A 20,792-nucleotide genomic window follows, 5' to 3' on the forward strand; every position below is an offset into this window, starting at 1 on the left:
TGCTAGTAAACAAAGATTCTTGGTGTTTAGGCTAAAATAGGGCAGTTTGCTAAATTGACAAAAAGCATGGAGAGTTCTTGAAACAGACCCCACTGTCCTACTTGGGAAGCATTGTGCCCTTGGTGCCAATATAAGGGCATGGACCTTTCCCCATGGAGTGTTTACCTGACATGAGCATGACCTCATGGGTGGAGACGCACAATGGCATGAAAATGTGAATCACCTTTCCATTTTCATAAGCCACTCAATATCTTTCTGGCTTGTGGTTTCATTTATGGTCAATTGTCCCTGTGCTCTAAGCAGATTCTTCTTTGCTTGTTTCAAAATCAGAATAATCTCATTTTAATGGAGCATAGCTCAAGTTACATGGCGAAACAGGCCTCACGTAGAAGATTAGGTTTCCCCAGCGTCTGTGCAACGGCATAGAGAGACTCAAGGAGCGCAAATCCATTGCATGCTTAATCCCACCTAGACATCTGATTTGCCCTGAATTGTTTAAGCGTGTGGTAGAATGTGTTATTTTAAGGAGCCACACCCCTCCTGACTCAATTTCCAACCAGAACGACATTTCTTTTATTCTTCAAAGAGTGCTGGGTGGGTTTGCTATTTATAGAAAGCAAGCAAGCAAAACAAGATGGTTGTCCTGAACACCACTTTCGGTCTTCTGCAGATGACACAAAGAGCTTCATCCAAAAATGGGCTTCAAGCTTGATAGGTTTTGCAAAAAACCTCACAGAGTCAAACAAAACAGTGACATTGGTCCAAGGTGGCATCTAAAGCATTCAGACCTGGTTCACAGCTTGCACCAAACTGTGGCAGGTTTAATCATGGTTTGTTCAACAACCACAACCCAGATCATGAGTTCCTAACTCATGCACGACAGTATTTCAGAGGAAGCACCAAAGGGGGGCTGGTGTCCCTAAGTGATGAGTCACAAGTCACAGTGACTTTTGTTGAGGGCGCAAACATTAATTAAACATTTTCTAGGGCTGTGGCGCATAGAAAAGTTTGGGAGCCACTGGTCTCGAAGCAGGATCTGGGCTCATCAAAACAACACACATCATGTTGTGGCAATGTTGGATGAGTTGGGGCCACGATTCAACCTCTTGACTTTCTGGAGAGGAACAGGAGACCAACAGATCACCAGAAAAAGATCCTCTTCTGATCACCAGTTTTTTTCAGGGTTTTAGGAATAGGAACTGGAGGGCGAGGTCTCTGAAAGGCATATTTTTTTGCTGATGAATTTTGGTGTTGCCGTTTTGCTGGACTCAGGACCACAGGCTGCCAATCGCATGGCATGGCAGGATGTGTGGGTCTCACCAGGGCAGTCTGGAATGTCAAAAAAAAAAAAAAAATCAAGAGAGCAGGTGCGACTGTGCAATGAAGCCCTTTTGGAGGTTTGGCATGCACAACGCACTTAAGACAGGGGCAGATTGGAGGATGCGGTTACAAACACTTGATTTTTTTTTAAATGATTTGTGAATGTAAAGCATATATATTTAGGATTTTTTGTTGTTCTTTCCAGTGGTTTTCCAATGGTCCCTACCTCCCTCCCTCCCTGCCTCCGAGTCCCCCCAAAATATTAGATGTCCACCTGCAGTTTCTGCCTCTATCAATACTACCCCTATACCAGTGATGGTGAACCTTTTAGAGACCGAGTGCCCAAAACCTGGTCCCACCCCTGATCCACCCCCTGCCCCGCCCCTGCTCTGCCCCCCATCCCGTCCTGCTTGCCCGCAGGGCCACTCACCGCCTTGAGGGCCCACCACAGATTGTCCAGGCATGCCAGCAGCACTATGGCAGTCACACCCTCTGCCCGCGCCCTGCAGCATCAACTGTGCACAATGGGGTGTGAGGGCAGAGTCTTGTCTATGCTGCCTGCCTGCCATGTGGGCCACACTCAGGGGTGACTTTCCTTCAGGGGGGCTGCTGGAGAGGAGGGGGTCATGGGGGGAGGCGAGGCTGGGGCAATGGCAGGTGTGCCCACAGAGAGGGGTCCGAGTGCCGCCTCTGGCACACGTGCCATAGGTTCGCCACCACTGCCCTATACTATTCAAGGGGAAATGCATGTTATAAAACAAAATCAATATAAAATAAAATCAGGATGGCATCCCCAGTGCTGAGACCAATGCTCTGCTTGATACTTTTTTTTTTTCCAATGTGCAAAGCATCATCCTAAAAAACAGAGGGAGTTTAATCTCACTATCCTGGCTGCCATCCTAACTTTTTCGCCGCACCCTGCAGATACCCCTGTCAGGGCTGAAAACTGTCTTAGCTGCAAAAAAAAATCCCTAGAGAAAAGTCAGAATGCCAGTTGCTTCCTCCCTGAAACCTGGGAAGAATGTTCTCTAGGGATAGTCGAAAGCCTGCCAAAACTTTGTATTCCTTGTGGCTTGGCTCACTGCCTGCAAGTGTTATAAAGCAGGAAATTCCTGGGAGGAGAAAAGGGGTGCTTTGTAGAACTGATTTCAGATTTTTCAAAGCCTGCTTGCTAGTTGGACTGAGAACTGAGCCTCAGGCGTGGTGGCGCTTTGGTTGTCCAGCCAAGGTGTCCATCCAGATGAGAATCTGTGGTTGTTTTTTTTTTCAAACCTGGCAGCTTGACGTTGGTTGAACTTCAGCTCCCAGAAGAAAATTGGGAAAAGTTTGATCTCAGCACACAAGACAGCCTTGATCTCTGCCACACCTGTTCACACGATACTAACTGGGTCTATTCCCAGCTCGTGCTTTAAAGCAGGGGTGTCCAATCTTGGCAACTTTAAAACTGGTGGACTTCAATTCCCAGAATTCTCCAGCCATGTTGGCTGGAGAATTCTGGGAGTTGAAGTCTACCAGTTTTAATGTTGCCAAGGTTGGACACCCCTGCTTTAAACAATCTTAGGCTGGATCTTTTCATTCAGGACAGTAATTTGTCTTTGCTGCTTAATCTAAACCTGAGATATGGTGTATTATTAATGTTGCCGTGCTTTCCTCCCTCCCCCCCCCCCGCCCACCAATACACAACCACTTTAGGGCACGCATGGTCACGTGACTTGACCAGACTTGATCAATCATTGGTAGGTTTTCTGGCAAGTGTTTCAAAGGAGGGAGGAGAAATACAAATCCTTGCCTATTCATCAGTCATTTAACATATTTGAGATATTCTTGGAATCACTAATGAGGATAATATATTTTTATTAACCACAAGGACAACCAAAAACAGGCGGCCTATTTATTCTGTCAGCAAGATTACTGTATAATCTTTATACAGTAAGGACTGAATTATGCAAAAGAAAAGGTTATGCATGGAAAAGGCCAAGAGAAATGAGGAAGAGAAGAATCTCATTATAAACAAATGGGGAACATGGATTAATGAACAAGCATACAGCTTCCTTTAGCACAGGGCTCCCCAATCTGTGGGCCACAGCCCAGTACCGGTCCATAGCCTCTTGGCCACAGGGCCATGGGAATGGCTGAGGAGTGCATCCTCCCCATTCGCGCTAGTGCCGCTGTGTGGATGCTAGCGGCCCTGTTTGTGCATGCACATGCATGGGGGGGGGCTAACACCGCCGCCAGCATCATGCGGGCACTAGCAGCCTGTTTGTGCATGCGTGTGGGTGCTGGCGGCTCATTTACGCATGTGTGCGGGTGCTAGCACACCATTTGTCCATGGACAGGGTGCATGGGTATATTTCCTGACTCCTCTCTTTCCCTCCGGGCTGCCCACCCAGAAAGGTTGGAGAGCTCTGCTTTAGCACATCTCTATATTACTAAAACTATATACTACTACAAGTCTCATTGTTTAACTGTTTGTACCCTCAAGATAGCCCAAACAGTACATTGTACCTCAACAAATTTTTTAGTCATGTTACCTTAAATCCACCAACTTAAAGGAATACATAAAAAACAAATCAGGGGCCCACTATCCCAGGGGTAGGCAACCTTAGCTCTTTTATGACTCGTGGACTTCAACTCCCAGAATTCCTGAGCCAGCCACGCTGAGGGGAAAGGGAGAGGTTTCCAATCTGAGCCATGCTGGCTCAGGAATTCTGGGAGTTGAAGTCCACGAGTCATAAAGCAGCCTAGGCCTAGGCCAGAGGTAGACAACCTTGGCTCTTTTATGACTCGTGGACTTCAACTCCCAGAATTCCTGAGCCAGCCACGCTGAGGGGAAAGGGAGAGGTTTCCAAGGAATTCTGGGAGTTGAAGTCCACGAGTCATAAAAGAGCCAGGGTTGCCTGCCCCTGCACTATCCAGTGGAATTGAGATTTTCACACTGTTCAGACCAGTTTTATTTGCAAAGTTGTGGCTGTTGCAGCTATCCCTGGGGTCAAGTGATGATTATTTCCAATGCTCCCTTTAACGATATACAGAAATCATCTCAAGGGCCCAGGGGAAGAGATGCCACTAGAAAACAATGATAAGAGAGGAAGGAGCCCCTAGTGACTTAATGGTCAAAGGAAGAAACTTAGGAAGGACCCACCCTAATGGATCAGGGCAGGAAGTTTGTAGCTTCAGACTGGCAAGATTCTGTAGTCTAATTATAATAAAGTAGATTTAGCTCATCTATTTTACTGTTACCTTTCATCCAGGGAGAGCTGATACCCCCTGACAGCGTCCCATGAGCAAAGTCAATGGAGAAGCCGTCAGGAAGTCAGAAGCCGCTCCCGCTCCTACTGCCATTTTGCCCGCTTGTGGTCAACAGATCAAAGTGTTGTCTAATATCTACTCATACCATTGCCTTTCTCTCTTAGGAGATCTCGAGGTTTGCAGGTTTTTTATATTTTTTTTATCCTAACTTCATTACTTTTATAAATAACTCAAGGTGGCAAACATACCTAATACTCCTTCCTTCTCCTATTTTCCCTATCACAACGACCCTGTGAGGTGGGTTGGGTTGATAGCAGGGGATTGGCCCAAAGTCATCCAGATGGCTTTCATGCCTAAGGTGGGACTAGAATTCAGAGTCTTCAGGCTTCTGTTTTAGTGATTTAACCACTAGATCAGAGATAGGCAATCTTGGCTCTTTTATGACTCGTGGACTTCAACTCCCAGAATTTCTGAGCCAGCGTGAGGGAAACTTTGGCCCCTTCATAACTCGTGGACTTCAACTCCCAGAATTCCTCAGCCACCATGGCTCAGCTTGGAAACCTCTCCCTTTCCCCTCAGCATGGTTGGCTCAGGAATTCTGGGAGTTGAAGTCCACGCATCAGAAAAGAGCCAAGGTTGCCTACCTCTGGCCTAGGCATAGGCCGCTTTATGACTCGTGGACTTCAACTCTCAGAATTCCTGAGCCAGCCATGGCTCAGCTTGGAAGCTCTCCCTTTCCCCTCAGCATGGCTGGCTCAGGAATTCTGGGAGCCATAAAAGAGCAAGGTGCCTACCCCTGCACTAGACCAAACTTAAGTTACTGAGCAAATCTTTTTATTCACTTCTTTTTTTTCTTGATTTTTAACTGGTGTGTAGCCCTTTTTGGCAACCTCCTAGAGACCTTGGTAGCTGGCAGTACATAACTTCCAAATAAAATAGTTTATTTACATTTCGCGTGTTAAGAAAAGTACTTTCCCCCAGTAAGAATATTTGTGTCTGTGTAAAACAAGGTAATATTAAATAGCCTCTTTTTATAGGCCTAGACATTAAAAAACAGGGGGAAAGACATCACACTTTTCCTTCTGGAAAGAGAACAAAGAACTTGGTCTAAAGCAGAGGTCCCCAACCTTTTGGGCACCAGGGACCAGTTTCTTGGAGAGAGGTTTTTTCCGTGGACCGGAGGGGATGTGATTTTGGGTTCTGCCTGCATCCCACAGATGGGGCTTTCCTTGTTTGTGCGGACCGGTTGCTGGCATGCCATGGCCCGATACTGGTCTACAGACTGGGGGCTGGGGACCCCTGGTCTAAAGGATGCTGGTGTTTTGTTCCTCACAAAGGTGATGAATTTTGCACCAAAATTCAGGTTTAAAAAAAATGTCTTGAATTTTTTTCTCATATACTTACGAGAAAAGATGGCAATGATGTAGGATTAGATTTTTCATCTTTTAACTCATGGAAGCACCAGTGTGGAAAACCACACTTTAAAGCACACAGACACAGACACACACATACACAAACACACAATATATATATGTGTGTCCTGCTTCCTCCCTCAATGCAGTTTTGAAGGACTTGGGTCTCCTCTTTTGTGAAGCTCTACTGTCCTCTACTGGTCAAAAGGAAAAATTATAATGCCAAAATAGAAGAATCTTGCTTTTAAATAATCTAACTCAGCTTCTTTTCCAAATGATTGTTTCCCGGATTCTTGGTATCAACCATGACTATTCATTTGGAATAAAAACCAATTTGGAGATCTGTTTATAGCAGATGTTGTGGGTGCTCCATCACTAGAGGTTTTTAAGAAGAGATTGGACAACCATTTGTCTGAAATTGTATAGGATCTCCTGCTTGAGCAAGGGGTTGGACTAGAACAGGGGTAGGCAACCTTGGCTCTTTTATGACTGGTGGACTTCAACTCACAGAATTCCTGAGCCAGCTTTGCTGAGGGGAAAGGGAGCTGTTTCCAAGCTGAGCCATGCTGGCTCAGGAATTCTGGAGTTGAAGTCCACAAGTCATGAAGGAGCTATAGTTCTCCCATGCTGGCTCAGGAATTCTGGGAGTTGAAATCCACGAGTCATAAAAGAGCCAAGGTTGCCTACCCCTGGACTAGAAGACCTTCAAGGTCCCTTCCAACTGTGTTATTCAGTTGCATTGTGTTAAAGGCCTTGAGTTGTTATGTGGCTTACAAAAGCTGATTTTTGAATCTTTTATGTACCTTCTGTATCCAACAGACCAGTGTTTCCTAACTTTGGCAACTTTAAGATGTGTAGATTTCAGCTCCCAGAATTCCTATGCTGACTGGGGAATTCTGGGAGTTGAAGTCCACACATCTTAAAGTTGCCCAGATTGAGAAACACTGCAACAGTACAGAACATCATTTCCCTCCAGCATTATACAACAATCAACCATGACTTAACTTAAAGAGAACATATACTTATCGACTAACAATCAATCACTGTTCACCGACAGGAAGTTCAACAAGCACTGTCAAAGAACAGCAGGTTCCCAATTTGCTGCCCATTCCATACTTGTCAACATCAACTTCACACAGGAAGCAACCAATATCTGGATAAGAACCAACACATCATCAGCCAAATAAATAATTTCCTGATTGCAAGACACCAGTCACTGACCAAACAATATTGCTCACAAAACCATCATATTTCCATGAAATATGTCAACCAATCAGCTAACCAACCAACTCCAGGTCTGACAGAGTTACCTACTAGAGCAGGATGTCCAACCTTGGCAACTTTAAGACCTGTGGACTTCCAACTCCCAGAATTCCCTAGCCGTGTTGTATAATTGGTGTTCTTGGAGCCTGAATTGTGTGCTGCAGAGTTTTCATTATTGTACATGGGTGTTCAACCTTGGCAACTTTAAGACCTGTGGACTTCAACTCCCAGAATTCCCTAGCCAGCCATGACTGGCTGACTAGAGAATTCTGGGAGTTGAAGTCCACAAGTTTTAAAGTTGCCAACGTTGGACATCCATGTACTAGAATAATGAAAACTCTGCAGAACAAAATCCAGGCTCCAGAACACCAATTATACAACATGGCAACCCTCAGCTACACAGACTTGCAACCAGGTAATATTCCCTAATAAGTCCCTTCATAGATCATCTCTAGACTCAAAGAGATATATAAAAGTCAGGAAGATGAAATAGGACAGTGGTTCTCAACCTGTGGGTCGGGACCCCATTTGGGGTCGAACGACCATTTCACTGGGGTCACCAAACAAGGCTGTCCGCCATTTTTTCCCCTTTTCTTTGGCCACGCCCCTGGCACCCAGTGATGTATAAGTGGTTGGGGGTCACCACAACATGGGGAACTGTATTATGGGGTCGCGGCATTAGAAAGGTTGAGAACCACTGAAATAGAACATCTCTTACCTCAGAATATTGAAATCTCTTTGCCTGAGAATTGAAGCCCACCTTTTCCGTGTTGGGAATCACTTTGGCATAGAATTTGAGAGGGATGGAAGAATAGGGTGCACCTAGGAGAGAAAATCAATGAGCATCAGGTGAGGATGGAACAAACCCAGGTTCAAATTTCTGCTCAGCCATGAAACCCATTGGATGAATTACAGCTTTGAAGATCAAATTTAGCATTGTTAAGGAACTGTAGTGTTTCAGGATACCTGCCTACAGGTAATACTTTTTATTATTATTATTATTAAAAAGTTTTTATTTTCCATTTTTCATTACACTCATACAAAATACTTCAGATAAAGAGTAAAATAAATTTATACACACAACTTTCAGTATTGCTCACTCATTTCCCCCCAAACTGCATCCACCCTCTGACTTCCTCCCTTACTTCCCTCTTCCTCCCTCTTCTTCCTCACCACTCTCCTCCTCTCCTCTTTCTCCTCCACCTTCCTACTTGCTTCTCTCCTTCCTCCTCATCCCACTCCGGATGCAGTCCAGGGAAAATGCCCGAGCAATTCCTCTCTCCAAATTACAACATCAATATTATATACAATAAAACTATTTCTACTTATCTGACCTATTTAACCTCCAACCCACCCTCCCGCCACCCCCCTCCCCCCCCACCCCGACTTCCTACAGGTAATACTTGACTTACAAGCATTCATTCAATGACTGTTCAAAGTTACAATAGCAATAGCACTTAGACTTGTGTACCACTTCACAGTGCTTTACAGCCCTCTCTAAGCAGTTTATAGTCAGCATATTGCCCCCCCAACAATCTAGGTCCTCATTTTACTGACCTCAGAAGGATGGAAGGCTGAGTCAACCTTGAGCCGGCTGCAAGGGTTACAATGGCATTGAAAAAAGTGACTTATGACCATTTTTTACACTTAAGACCTTTGCAGCATCGCTACACTCATGTAATCAAAATTCAGGTGCTTGGCAACTGATTCATATTTACAACGGTTTGCAGTGTCATAAAGCCAGGTTGCTAACTTAACAACTGCAATACAGGTAATCCTCGACGTACGATCACAATTGGCTCCAAAACTTCTGGTGCCAGGTGAAACATTTGTTAATGTTTTACGATCTTTCTTGTTAAGTGAATCACTGCAGTTGTTAAATAAGTCAAACTGTTGTTAAGGGAATCTGGCTCCCCCATTTGAAGACTGGAGCGCAGGGCTGCTGCAACAGTCTAAGTCTAAGGCAGTGGTGGCGAACCTATGGCACGGGTGCCAGAGGCGGCACTCAGAGCCCTCTCTGTGGGCACGCATGCCATCGCCCCAGTCCTAGGCCTTCAGCTGGGTTTTATAAAACCTTTTCGCTTTAGGCCTTTGCCACTGTGTACAAAAAAAACCCAAGGTTCAATCAATCAATTTCAACTTCTTACGGGAAAAAGAAAGATCTTGCAAAGTTGGAATTGATTGATTGAACTTTTTAGTCCCACCCAGTCTGCCGTTACCACCACAGTCACGCCCCCCCCCCAATGGGCCGCACCCAGCCAATGGGCCACACCTACCCAATGGGTCATGCCCATCCAGCACCCGACGATGCATAAGTTGGGTTTTGGGTTGCAATTTGGGCACTTGGTCTCTAAAAGGTTCGCCATCACTGGTCTAAGGATTGGTTATCACTTTTTTCAATGCCATTTAACTCTGAACAGTCGCTAAACAAATGGTCTTAACTCAAGGATTACCTGCATCATCACAACATCACTATAATAGAAATATAACATTTGCTATCCTGTTTTCTCTTCAGACAGTATGAGTATTTTGTTAGGGCAGACATACTCTTGGTGCAATGGATTAAGCTATTTCCAAACTTTCCACTCTCTGGTTTGGCTTCTACCAGGGCAGTATTTAGATTCCACGTCTTACCTTTTTCAGCATTTTCAGGAGTTCGATTCAGATTAGAGTAAGATTTCGTTGAGAAGACCTGAGACAACGAATTCATATCAAAGATGGTCTCTATGACAGACAATTATTGCAAACTTGGGGAATGGATCCTTCTTCACTCCATCCTCGTGCTTCTAAAAACTGAGCACACACATCACATTATCACAACCAGGTAAGATCAGAAAGGGAGCATTTTATAGCCACCAGAAGCCCAGAAACAAGGTCGTCTAGAAAAGGGGGTGACATAACCCATAAATTTGCCAATTGTGCAATTTTATCTAAGATCAATGTTTTCTATTGTCCAGCTCTCCCATCTAATTAATGCTTCTGATTGTTCAATTTGTTGCTTTCAGAAGCTTTGCATATAGTGAATGTGTCCAATGTATTTAGTTTCTATTATTTTTAATATTTCATTGTTTAATGGTTTTGTTTTTGCTTTCACAATGTTGTAAACCACCCAGAGTCATCTGAGAACAAGAAGGATGGCATATACATTTCATAAATAATGTACCATTTGTTTCTGTACCCTATCAAAAGACTTGACATCCCCTCACCTTAATAAAGCTTTGCACTTTGCCTCGAAGATTCATGACTCTTCAGCTGTTTTCAGGAGGGGCAAAAAAGCCATCTTTGCAAAGTCAGTCTCTTTCCCAAATTCAGGGATTACATTTTTACCAGTTCCACATCAAACCTGGACCCTGAGTTTTAAAGGCAACAATGGGGGCAGAGGCAAAATCCAACAGGTTCTCTGAGATATTGTGATTTAATCCTTTCCATGCCACTTTCTTGACCTGGTCTCCCTTGAAGGGATGATACCTTTTCTCTGGTTTTGGGATGGAGAATGTGTCTGGTTTATAATTGGGTTGGGGGGCAGAGTTGTTTGTTTAATTATTTGAGCCACATTTATGTCAGAAGGGTTTTGCAAGCTCTATAGAAAAGGACCTTGGGGGCTGCCTGGGGTAGTGGGGCTGTAGTTTGCCCACACCTGTCTTAAGAGTGTAGCTGAGGACAATATGCTCATCATGGTTGCAAGGACAGATTTACCTGGAAAAGCCCCCCTCTTTGCTGCCAATTGCTTACCTGGTTCCCAGGGCTACCTCTAGGCAAGACGCTGCAGCATGTATACCACTTGTTGCCCTAGGCAACCAGAGAACAAAGGCAGCTCCTCCAATTCGTTCCACTCTTACTTCCGCTAGCTTCAAAATGGACCAATCACAGAGCAGGTCTCTGGAGAAATCTTTTCTTCCAGACTCAGCTGCTGGGGCTGGGATGCTTGCTCTCTTGGGAAGGGAGCAAAGCAGCAGTTGTTGAAAGGCATCCATACCTTTCAGCTTTCTTATTTTATTTTATTATTTTTTATTGTTTTCTTTTGTTTTGTTTGTCACATTCCACACAGCAGCTTTCATGTTCTTCTGTCTGGCCCTTTAAAATGTCCATTTGTCTTAATAGGCATTCATGTTGCCTCTGCAAGAACAGATTAAAATCCTACCAATCCCAATGAAACAGTGGTTTCTTCAGTATATGCACTAAATAATATGAGAATATTTGTATGATCACCATGCTTAGATGGCATTCCGGTCGAGTCTTATAAAAAATATGAGTGTTACTACAATGAATAATGTTGGATTCCTAGTAAGTAGTAGAATATGAAAGAAGGAAAATGTAAATAAGAAACAATGGGGCAATAAGGACAAATATTTCAAAGAAGAAAGAGGGGGGAAATGTAAAGAATGGAAGAGTACCGTTACAAACTGCTGTTAACAAAAAAGGATATATTACGTGTGTATGTGAGTAATGTTTGTTGTGTTTTGTTTTGTTGGTCTAAAATAATAATAATAATAAAAAAGAAACAGTGGTTTCTTATTTTGTTTTTTAAGCACGTGAATTTGATCGACCTAGGCTTTCTCAAGCTGGCTGACCGACTCAAATCTGATGGAACTGTTTGTTGTTGTTGTTTTCAAGTGCCAGATGACTCAGATATTTTCTGTGGTGAGTGAGTAAGGACTTTACTGCTAAAAGCAAGAGGAGCATGAGTTTCTTTCATAACTTTTATTCACTCCTTTAGGGGCACACTTTTTTTTTAATTATGCCCTCTTTTGTTTATTGAGCTTGTTAGCTGGCAGCCTGGGTTCAAGATCCGAACACTGCATGACGGGATGAGCTCCCGTCCCTTGCCCGAGCTCCTGCCCGCCTAGCAGTCTGAAAGCATGCAAATGCGAGTAGATGAATAGGTACCACTTTGTTGGGAAGGTAGTAGCATTCCATGCACCTTTGGCAAATAGCCATGCTGGCCACATAAACATGGAAATGTCTTCGGACAACGCTGGCTCCCTGGGAAAGAAGTGGAAAAGAGCCCTGTCCCCTGGAGTCAGACATATGGGTATGTCTAGTTCAGGGGTAGGCAATCTTGGCTCTTTTATGACTCGTGAACTTCAACTCCCAGAATTCCTGAGCCAGCATGGCTCAGCTTGGAAACCTCTCCCTTTTCCCTCAGCATGGCTGGCTCAGGAATTCTGGGAGTTGAAGTCCACGAGTCAGAAAAGAGCCAACGTTGCCTACCCCTGGTTTAGTTTAACGAAGAGAAGGATGAGGGGGAACATGATAGCAGTGTTCCAATATCTCAGGGGCTGCCACAAAGAAGAGGGAGTCAAGCTATTCTCCAGAGCGCTGGAAGGCAGGACAAGAAGCAACAAATGGAAACTCATCAAGGAGAGAAGCAACCTAGAACTAAGGAGAAACTTCTTGACAGTAAGAACAATTAACCAGTGGAACAACCTGCCTCCAGAAGCGATGAATGCTCCAACACTGGAAGTTTTTAAGAAGAGACTGGACAGCCATTTGTCCGAAATGGTGTAGAGTTTCTTGCCTGAGCAGGGGGTTGGACTCGATGACCTCCAAGGTCCCTTACAACTATTATTATTATTATTATTATTATTATTATTATTATTATTATTATTATTACTACTACTACTACTACTACTATTACTATTATTATTATAACTGTCAGGGGAAGCCTTTACCTTTACCTTATTTACTATTGTTATCCCTTTGTTAAATATTCCTTCTGATATTTTGAGATTTTACTGAGATCTACCAAACATAGAAAAAAGTCCCATTATGATTATAAACCCTCCAACACCTCATTGAGTAATAATGTATCATGTCTGAGATAAGAGTAAATGCCAGCAATATTTCTTTCCGTAGCTTAAGTGATTAAGTTAGTTTGTTGTTACAGAAGTGGCTAGCATTTACGAAATACATAAAGTAAAAAGTTGAGGATGTAACTGTATTTTGTACTTTATTACACCGAAAAAGTTGGATGGTGATGCTTTTTTTCTTTCCCTCTTACTCTGCTCTTTTTCCTCCCCTATTCCCTAATTATCTTGGTTTCTATTTGTATTTTATATTACAATAAACCTCAGTAAAAAAAGAAGAGAGAAAATCTACCTAAGTGGTTACTAGGAGTCGAAAAATGACTTGGTGGCACATCATAAATTACAACTAGGGTGCTTTCTAGTGATTTTCCATCAAAGCAGGTTGTTCAACCTCAAGAGAAGAGAGTAATTTGTAGCTGAGGTTTGAATTGCAGGGCCTTTGGTGCTCTCTGAAACCGCCGTACTATTTGAGTGGTGGTCACACAGAAGACTATCCTTCAACCTATCCTTCAAAGCACCTGAGGACAGGACAAGAACTAACGAAGGACGCTCATCAAAGGGAAATCCAGCCTAGAACGAAGGAAAAATTTCCTGAGAGCGAGAATAATTAACCAGTGGAACAGCTTGCCTTCAGAAGCTGTGGGAGGTTCTTAAAAAGAAACTGGACTCAATTTAGTCAATTTGACTAAAGCACTCTCATATAAAGAAAATCTGCATAAAATGTTTTACAAATGGCATATGACACCAGTAAGATCAGCAAAAATGTTTAAAAATACTTCGAATAATTGCTGGAAATGTAAACAAAGGCCAGGTACTTAGGATCATATCTGGTGGATATGCCCTAAAGCAAAAAGGTTTTGGGTTAAGATACATACATGGTTGGAAAAAATGATTAAAAGAAAGATAGAATTTAAACCAGAACTGTTTTTGTTAGGAATATTAGGACCTAATTATGAGAAGGAGAATGAATATTTAATGTTGCATATATTGACAGCAGCGAGAATAGTATTTGCCCAATATTGGAAAAATGAAAACTTACCAACTGAAGAGGTTTTAATTAAGAAAATTTTAGAATGTGCAGAAATGGATAGATTGACCTTAGAGATTAAAGAGAAAGAAGATTCAGTTTACTTTAGAATACGGGATAATTTTTACCAATGGTTAGGAAAACGAACTAGTGAGAAATGAATGTGATATGTTATTTTGAATATATATCAGTAAGAAGAATGATATGCATTAACTAATTGATACTGTCTATGATTATCATTTATTACACTTATTACATCTACTTTTTATTGTATCAACTATTGTTAACTGAACATATGTACCCGGACAATAGTCTGTTTGCTAAAGATTGAAAATGTTATTGGGGGATAACATAAATGTTGATCCCAACCCTAATCCTGATCCCAACCTTAATCCTTACCTCGATCTTATTCTATCCCCAACCCTATAAAACTGAATAAAATCTTTTTTTTAAAAAAAAAAAAAAAAGAAGAGACTGGACAGCCACTTGTCTGAAATGGCATGGGGTCTCCTCCTTAGCAGTGGGTTGGACTAGAACAGGGCTTTTCAACCTGTACAGGTACCATCTGTAGTACATTGACACCTGGCAGGTGGTACACGACCATCCTAGAAAAGTGGTACTGGGGGAAGAGAATGAGCTGAACCGGTGGCAGCACCCCACAAGCCTGAGTGAGAGATGGCTAGAGCTGCAAGGCTGTCAGGGCTCAGTGGAAGCCCCAGGATCAGTGCTGCTTTCCAGCTGATCAGCACTTCTTCAAGACTATCAGGGCTCAGTGGAAGCACCAGGATCAGCGCCAGGCTCCCGCTGGAGCTCAGCACTGATCCTGGTGCTTCTGCTGAGCCCAGAAGAAGCGCCGATCAGCTGGAATGTTGCAGCATCTCCAGGGTCTTGTGATTTACATTCAGATGCTTGGCAACTGATTCATATTTATGATGGTCATAGTGTCCCAGGGTCATGTGAAGGGACCAAAACCTGCTGCAATCACCCAGCAGACGGGGGGGGGGGGTATGGTGGAATAAAAACCAAACACCCCCCACCCCACCCCCACTGCCAATCCTCAACAGAAATGCTCACAACAATGAAAACCTCGGACAGGAGGAAGAGCGCCGCCGGGTGGGCAGGCAGGTGTCTTGCTCGGCTGTGGCTTGGGGGGCACTTTTTTCAGTGCCACTGTAACTTTGAACAGTCACTAAGTGAAATGTTGTAAGACGAGGATTACCTGTACTTCATCACTTTTTTTTCCTTTTGGGGGGGGTCATCAAGTTTTTGACCCCTTGCTAGGCGACTGGTGGTCCTCGGATGTTGCCATATCCTAAAAGTGGCACAATGGGTGAAAAGGTTGAAAAGCCCTGGACTAGAAGACCTCCAGCGTCCCTTCCACCTCTGTATTCTGTTACAGAAGTCTGCTAAAACAAACAGCCAAGTTTGGCCACCTGCCGCCGGACATTTCCCCTCGCGGCCACTAGAGGCCGCCCAACCCACAGGAAGGCGCGACCGGCGTCCAGCCCCGGCGCACCTGGCAAGCTCCGAGCCGGCTGCACCGGCTGCAGCGAAGAAAGAGGAGCCGCGCCGGCTTCCGCCCGCTTTCTTTCCCTCCTGCTTGTCCAGGCCCTCCGGCCCTTGCAGAGGCGAGATATCCGGAGCGGGGAGTGGCGGCTTCCGGATCCAATCGGACGCCTGTTTTGCCAGACACCGGCGCTGCGTTTCTCCGCTGGGCTGCAAAGGCAGCAGCTGGAAAGCGGAAGCAGGTGAGCGCTGCAGGTTCTCAGACGACCGGAGTGAAGACTTTGTGTCCGAGAGAGAGGGGGGGTGGGGGGGGATTAGGGTTCTGCTGAGCCAGGAGTGGCATTTATTTAGGTTGCCTTTATTATTTAGGACCGACTGAGCCGTTGAGCCACGATCTGCAGCGGCCACCTGCGCTATCGGTCGCCTCGCTGTAAAAAGCGATTTTTTTTCCCCCTCGGCCGTGGAAAAGTCCGCGGGGCAACGCGTAGGGAAATCATCGTTGGACACTTGACCGACCGGTCGCCGATCCTGGCTTCGGCGAAGTTTTCCTAAAGGACGCCAGCATTCGCGTGCAGGTTGGTTCCGAAAGGGCAACGAAGGAGGGATTGGGGTGATGCAAGCGTGTTTGTAAACGCAGAGGGGTGTCTACGGGCACGTGAATTGCAAAAGAACCTCCAATTAAAGGATTGCGGGGACGTAAACAATGGAGGGTTTTTTTTATTATTTAAAGAAAATACAAAAGGACAAAAAAAAAAGTTGGAAAGAGAAAAGAGGGGTTAGCAGAGGAAAAAGCGAAACTGAGTGCAAATAAGAAGGGTGATGGGAGCTTGGATGGAGGATTCTTAAGTCTGATGCATTGGGTTTTTGTAAAGAAGTTTTGTAAAGAGGTTTTCCCAGTTGCAATGTATGACTGTGAAAGTTGGACCGTAAGAAAGGCCGAGCGCCAAAGAATGGAGGCCTTTGAACTCTGGTGCTGGAGAAGACCCCTGCGAGTCCCCTGGACTGCAAGGCGATCAAACCGATCAGTCCTAGAGGAGATCAACCCCGACTGCTCTTTAGAAGGCCAGATCCTGAAGTTGAAACTCAAGTACTTTGGCCAACTAATGAGAAGGAAGGTCTCACTGGAGAAGAGCCTAATGCTGGGAAAGATGGAGGGCAAGAGAAGAAGGGGACGACAGAGAATGAGGTGGCTGGATGGAGTCACTGAAGCAGGAGGCGTGAGCTTAAATGGACTCCAGAAGATGGTAGAGGACAGGAAGGCCTGGAGGAACGTTGTCCATGGGGTCACAATGGGTCAGACACGACTTCGCAACTAACAACAACAACAAAGAAGTATTCTAAAATTACAGTTCTCAAATGTTTTGGTCTTGGCACCTCTTTACAGTCTAAAAATGATTGAGGACCCCAAAGAGCTTATGTGGGTTATATCTGTCCATATGTGATGTGTTAGAATTTGAAACTGAGAAATGTTAAGACGCTTTTATATTTTACTGGCCCTCCCAGAAATGAGAACTGTAAGGTTGAAAGTTAGGTACAATACTTACATGGAATTGACAGAGAGGGCAGAATTGACCACTTTGATTAAAGGAAAGACTTTTAACTGGTTTTATTTTTTACTTGGAAGTCACTTACGTGGCTTTTGTGAGAAACGAAAAATAATGAAATGTTATTTTGGGATTTGATGGTTAGAATTACTGCCATTTGTCTAAAATGGTGTGGCAGGGGTAGGCAACCTTGGCTCTTTTATGACTTGTGGACTTCAACTCCCAGAATTCCTGAACCAGCCATGCTGACTCAGGAATTCTGGGTATTGAAGTCCACAAGTCAAAAGAGCCAAGGTTTATTTATTTATTTATGAGACTTATATACCGCTTTAAGTGCAAGCACTCTCTAAGCGGTGTGCACCAGTAAGCAATGTATATATATATTTACATTGCCCCCAACAATCTGGGTCCTCATTTTACCTACCCCGGAAGGATGGAAGGGTGAGTCAACCTTGAGCCGGTGAGATTTGAACCGCTGACCTGCTGAACACAGTCAGCTAAAGTGGCCTGCAGTACTGCACTCTAACTGCTGCGCTACCAAAGCACCTAGGTTGCCTACCCTGTAGGGTCTCCTGCTTGAGCAGGGGGTTGGACTAGATTACCTCCAAGGTCCCTTCCAACTCTGTTATTCTGTTATTGTGTTAACTATATGGGCTTATAGAAATAATGTATACAAATGTTAACTTTAGAGTTAAGAATTTGAGGTATTATTTATATATCAAAGAAAGTCAGAAATCATTTTTTTTTCTTTTTGCAACTCTATCTTTTTTTTTCCTTGATTTTTATTTTCTTGGTCTTTTATTTGTTAAATCTTGGGGGGAGAAGAGGAGGGGAGGGGGCAGGGGAGAGAGAGAGAGAGAGAGAGAGAGAGAGAGAGAATTAGGTACTTATCCCTTTTGACTTATTGTGGTACGATCCAGAATTTTGTAAAGGTTTCTTCTCCTATCTGGTGACCTCCAGATGTGTTTGGGGTCACAAGATCCAGAAATAGATAAAGATCCCCTGTAACAACAACAATTAGGAGCTTAGTGAGAAATGCCAGTTGCAGAATCTGTGGTATGGATTTGGACCAATGAGAAGGCTATTTGCCTGATTGGAGACTCAACTAAATGTTTAGAATTAGGGATGAGCAGGAATCAATGATATTTTTTTTATAGTATAGTATTTATATTATTAGGCTTTTTATAGTTCTATCTCTTAATGTTGTAAGCCACTCAGACTTACAGTGCAGTAAGATGGGTGGCTAATAAATTTTGCAAATAAATATATACAGGTAGTCCTCAGTTTATGATTGTAATGGAGCCTGGAATTTCCACCATAAGTCATAATGAACATAATTTTATGACTTTTTTTTTTACTGCAGTTAAGTGGGTGTGGAGGTCATTAAGTGAACAATAACAATAACTTCTGGGCCAGTGGTGGGATTCAACTATGTGAGCAACTGTTTCTCTGTGTGGATGCTGCTTCTGGAAGTCCATTCTGGGTCAGGGCAACAAAAAATTAGCTACCGGTTCTGCTGAAGTGGTGTGAACCAGCTGAATCCCACCACAGGAAGGAAGGAAGGAAGGAAGGAAGGAAGGAAGGAAGGAAGGAAGGAAGGAGGGGTGGGATTCAAATAGGTGAGCAACCGGTTTTCTGTGTGGATGCTGCTTCCGGAAGTCCATTCTGGGCCTGGGCAACAACAAATTAGCTACCGGTTCTGCCGAAGTGGTGCAAACCGGCTGAATCGCACCACTGCCTCTGGCTTAACCTAACTCTGATGTTAAACAAATCAACGAATTCCTGTGGTTATTTTTTGCTGGAAATCAGGCAAAAAGGCCAGAAAATTACAACAGTTCATTTAGCAACTGTTCGAAGTTACAACAGCACTGAAAAAAGTGACTTATGACCATTTTTCACACTTACGGCCATTGCAACATCTTCACGGTCATGTGATCAAAATTCAGACACTTAGCAACTGACTGACTCATATTTATGACGGCTACAGTGTCTGGGGTCATTTGATTCCCTTTTGCGACCTTCTGACAAGCAAAGTCAATGGGGGAAGCAGGATTCACTTAAGAACTGTGTTACTAACGTAAGAACAGTACTTCGTTTAGAAGTGTGGCAAGAGAGTTCGTAAAATGGGGCAAAATTCAGTTTACAAATTACATACTTAGCAACAAAAAATTGGGCCTCAGTTGTAATAGTAAGTTGAAGACTATCTGTAGTCGGTCACCTGAGCACCTCCAGAGAAAGAAAAAACTGCTCTTATCAAGCTGTGTTTATCCTTAGAACATTTCTCTCCAAAACCTGTTTCCCTGATGTTTTTGTCCCATGATCCTGGTGCTGTCCTCTGGAGCAAAACAAATAAATCTCTATTTTTAGCATGACCACTCCGTGGAAGTTTCAAGATAGCAATCAAGTCTTCTCAGCCATCTCCTTTTCCAGTTTAGCCCAGTGTGTTCTGGACAACGGCAGGTGCCAAGAACAGAAGCTGGAAGTTTCTGCACTCTAATCATGCTCAGATGGATAAGGTTCAGCCACTCTCTAGAAGAGACCCTGGTTTGCCCAAAGGCAAAGCCTTAGGATTTGATCTGTGGTGGTTGTAATGAAATCCTGATGCTACTTTTATGATCCTGGGTTAGTTTGCTAGCTTAAATTCTTACTGATACAAAAGGAAATTGAGGAGAAAACTGAATTGGGTGGCTTCAAAGCAGAATAAAGTAAATAACATGTTTTCCACATTTCTCTCCCCTGTTTCTTTGTAAGAAGATTTCTCTTTTTTTCCTTAGTTTTTCTGTTGTTTTTTTAAAAGCCTTCTGCTCTCTATGCATGGCTACTGGTGAGAAGTACAGCTAGTCCTTGACTTGACCATTGGTTAAACGATGATTCAAAGTTACAACAGTGCTAGAAAGTGTGATTTATGACCAGTCCTCAAAGTTACAACCATTAGACCCTGGGTCTTCAAACTTGGCTCTTTTAGGACTTGTGGACTTCAACTCCCAGAATTCCTAAGCCAGGCATGCTGGCAGAGGAATTCTGGGAGTTGGAAGTCCACAAATCATAAAAGGGCCAAGTCTAAGACCCCTGCGTTAGACCATCCCCACAGTCATGTGATTGTGATCTAGGCACTTGACAACTGGCTCACATTTATGAGAGTTGCGTTGTCCTGCAGTCATCTGGTGGTCATTTGTGACTTTCCAAGCCAGCTTCAGACAAAGTCAGTCAGTGGGGAAGGGAAGGCCGCAACGGCGATCATGTGAGGACTCGCTTAACGACATGTGTTTGCTTAATGACCAAGGCAAAAAAAAGTTTCAGTAACCGGTGCAATTGGATGATGCCTCATTTAATGACCATGCCACTTAAAAATGAATTTTCTGGTCCGAATCATAAATTGAGGATTACCTGTAATGATAATTGGATTACAGGATTATCAGGAGGATACTGGTAGTCACCTGCCTGCCTTTATTTATTTATACTTGATTTAATTTATTTGATTTATTTTTTATTATTTTAATGTAATTTTATTTTACTTGATTATTATTTTATTTTATTTTTATTCTACTAATTCTGCTGAATGCCAAATTTTGTTTTATTTTATTATTATGTTATTGTTTTATTTTTATTTTATTTTTTATTTTACTTTGTTTTATTATTTTTCTGCTAATTCTGCTGATTGCCA

The 20,792-nt window shown here is 43.4% G+C and overlaps 2 protein-coding genes across 15 annotated transcripts in view; one reads left to right on the forward strand and one right to left on the reverse strand.

The window, feature by feature from the left end:
• The window catches only part of STPG1 (sperm tail PG-rich repeat containing 1), a 47,715-nt gene extending 32,395 nt beyond the window's left edge, over positions 1-15,320 (reverse strand). For 5 of the 12 annotated variants that reach the window (XM_039362994.1, XM_039362990.1, XM_039362995.1 and 2 more), the window contains exons 1-3: positions 10,977-11,108; positions 9,879-10,037; positions 7,963-8,066 (exon numbers count right to left, since the gene is read on the reverse strand). In XM_039362994.1, the coding sequence (XP_039218928.1) occupies positions 7,963-8,066; positions 9,879-9,954 (180 nt within the window). In that variant the 5' untranslated portion in view covers positions 9,955-10,037; positions 10,977-11,108. Of the gene's footprint in view, positions 1-165; positions 1,115-7,962; positions 8,067-9,878; positions 10,038-10,450; positions 10,955-10,976; positions 11,109-15,297 lie in introns of those variants that run through there. The other 7 variants (XM_039363002.1, XM_039363001.1, XM_039362991.1 and 4 more) reach the window with 6 other exon arrangements.
• Positions 15,321-15,573: 253 nt separating this feature from the next.
• The window catches only part of NIPAL3 (NIPA like domain containing 3), a 32,577-nt gene continuing 27,358 nt past the window's right edge, over positions 15,574-20,792 (forward strand). The window contains exons 1-2 of one of the 3 annotated variants that reach the window (XM_039363013.1): positions 15,574-15,826; positions 15,954-16,159. The gene's annotated coding sequence lies outside the window, so the exon portion shown is untranslated. The remainder of the gene's footprint in view (positions 15,827-15,953; positions 16,160-20,792) is intronic. The other 2 variants (XM_039363011.1, XM_039363012.1) reach the window with 2 other exon arrangements.

Source organism: Crotalus tigris, unplaced genomic scaffold (genome assembly GCF_016545835.1).
Source record: "Crotalus tigris isolate CLP2741 ecotype Arizona unplaced genomic scaffold, ASM1654583v1 scf7180000019504.1669754, whole genome shotgun sequence".
Lineage (NCBI taxonomy): Eukaryota > Metazoa > Chordata > Lepidosauria > Squamata > Viperidae > Crotalus > Crotalus tigris.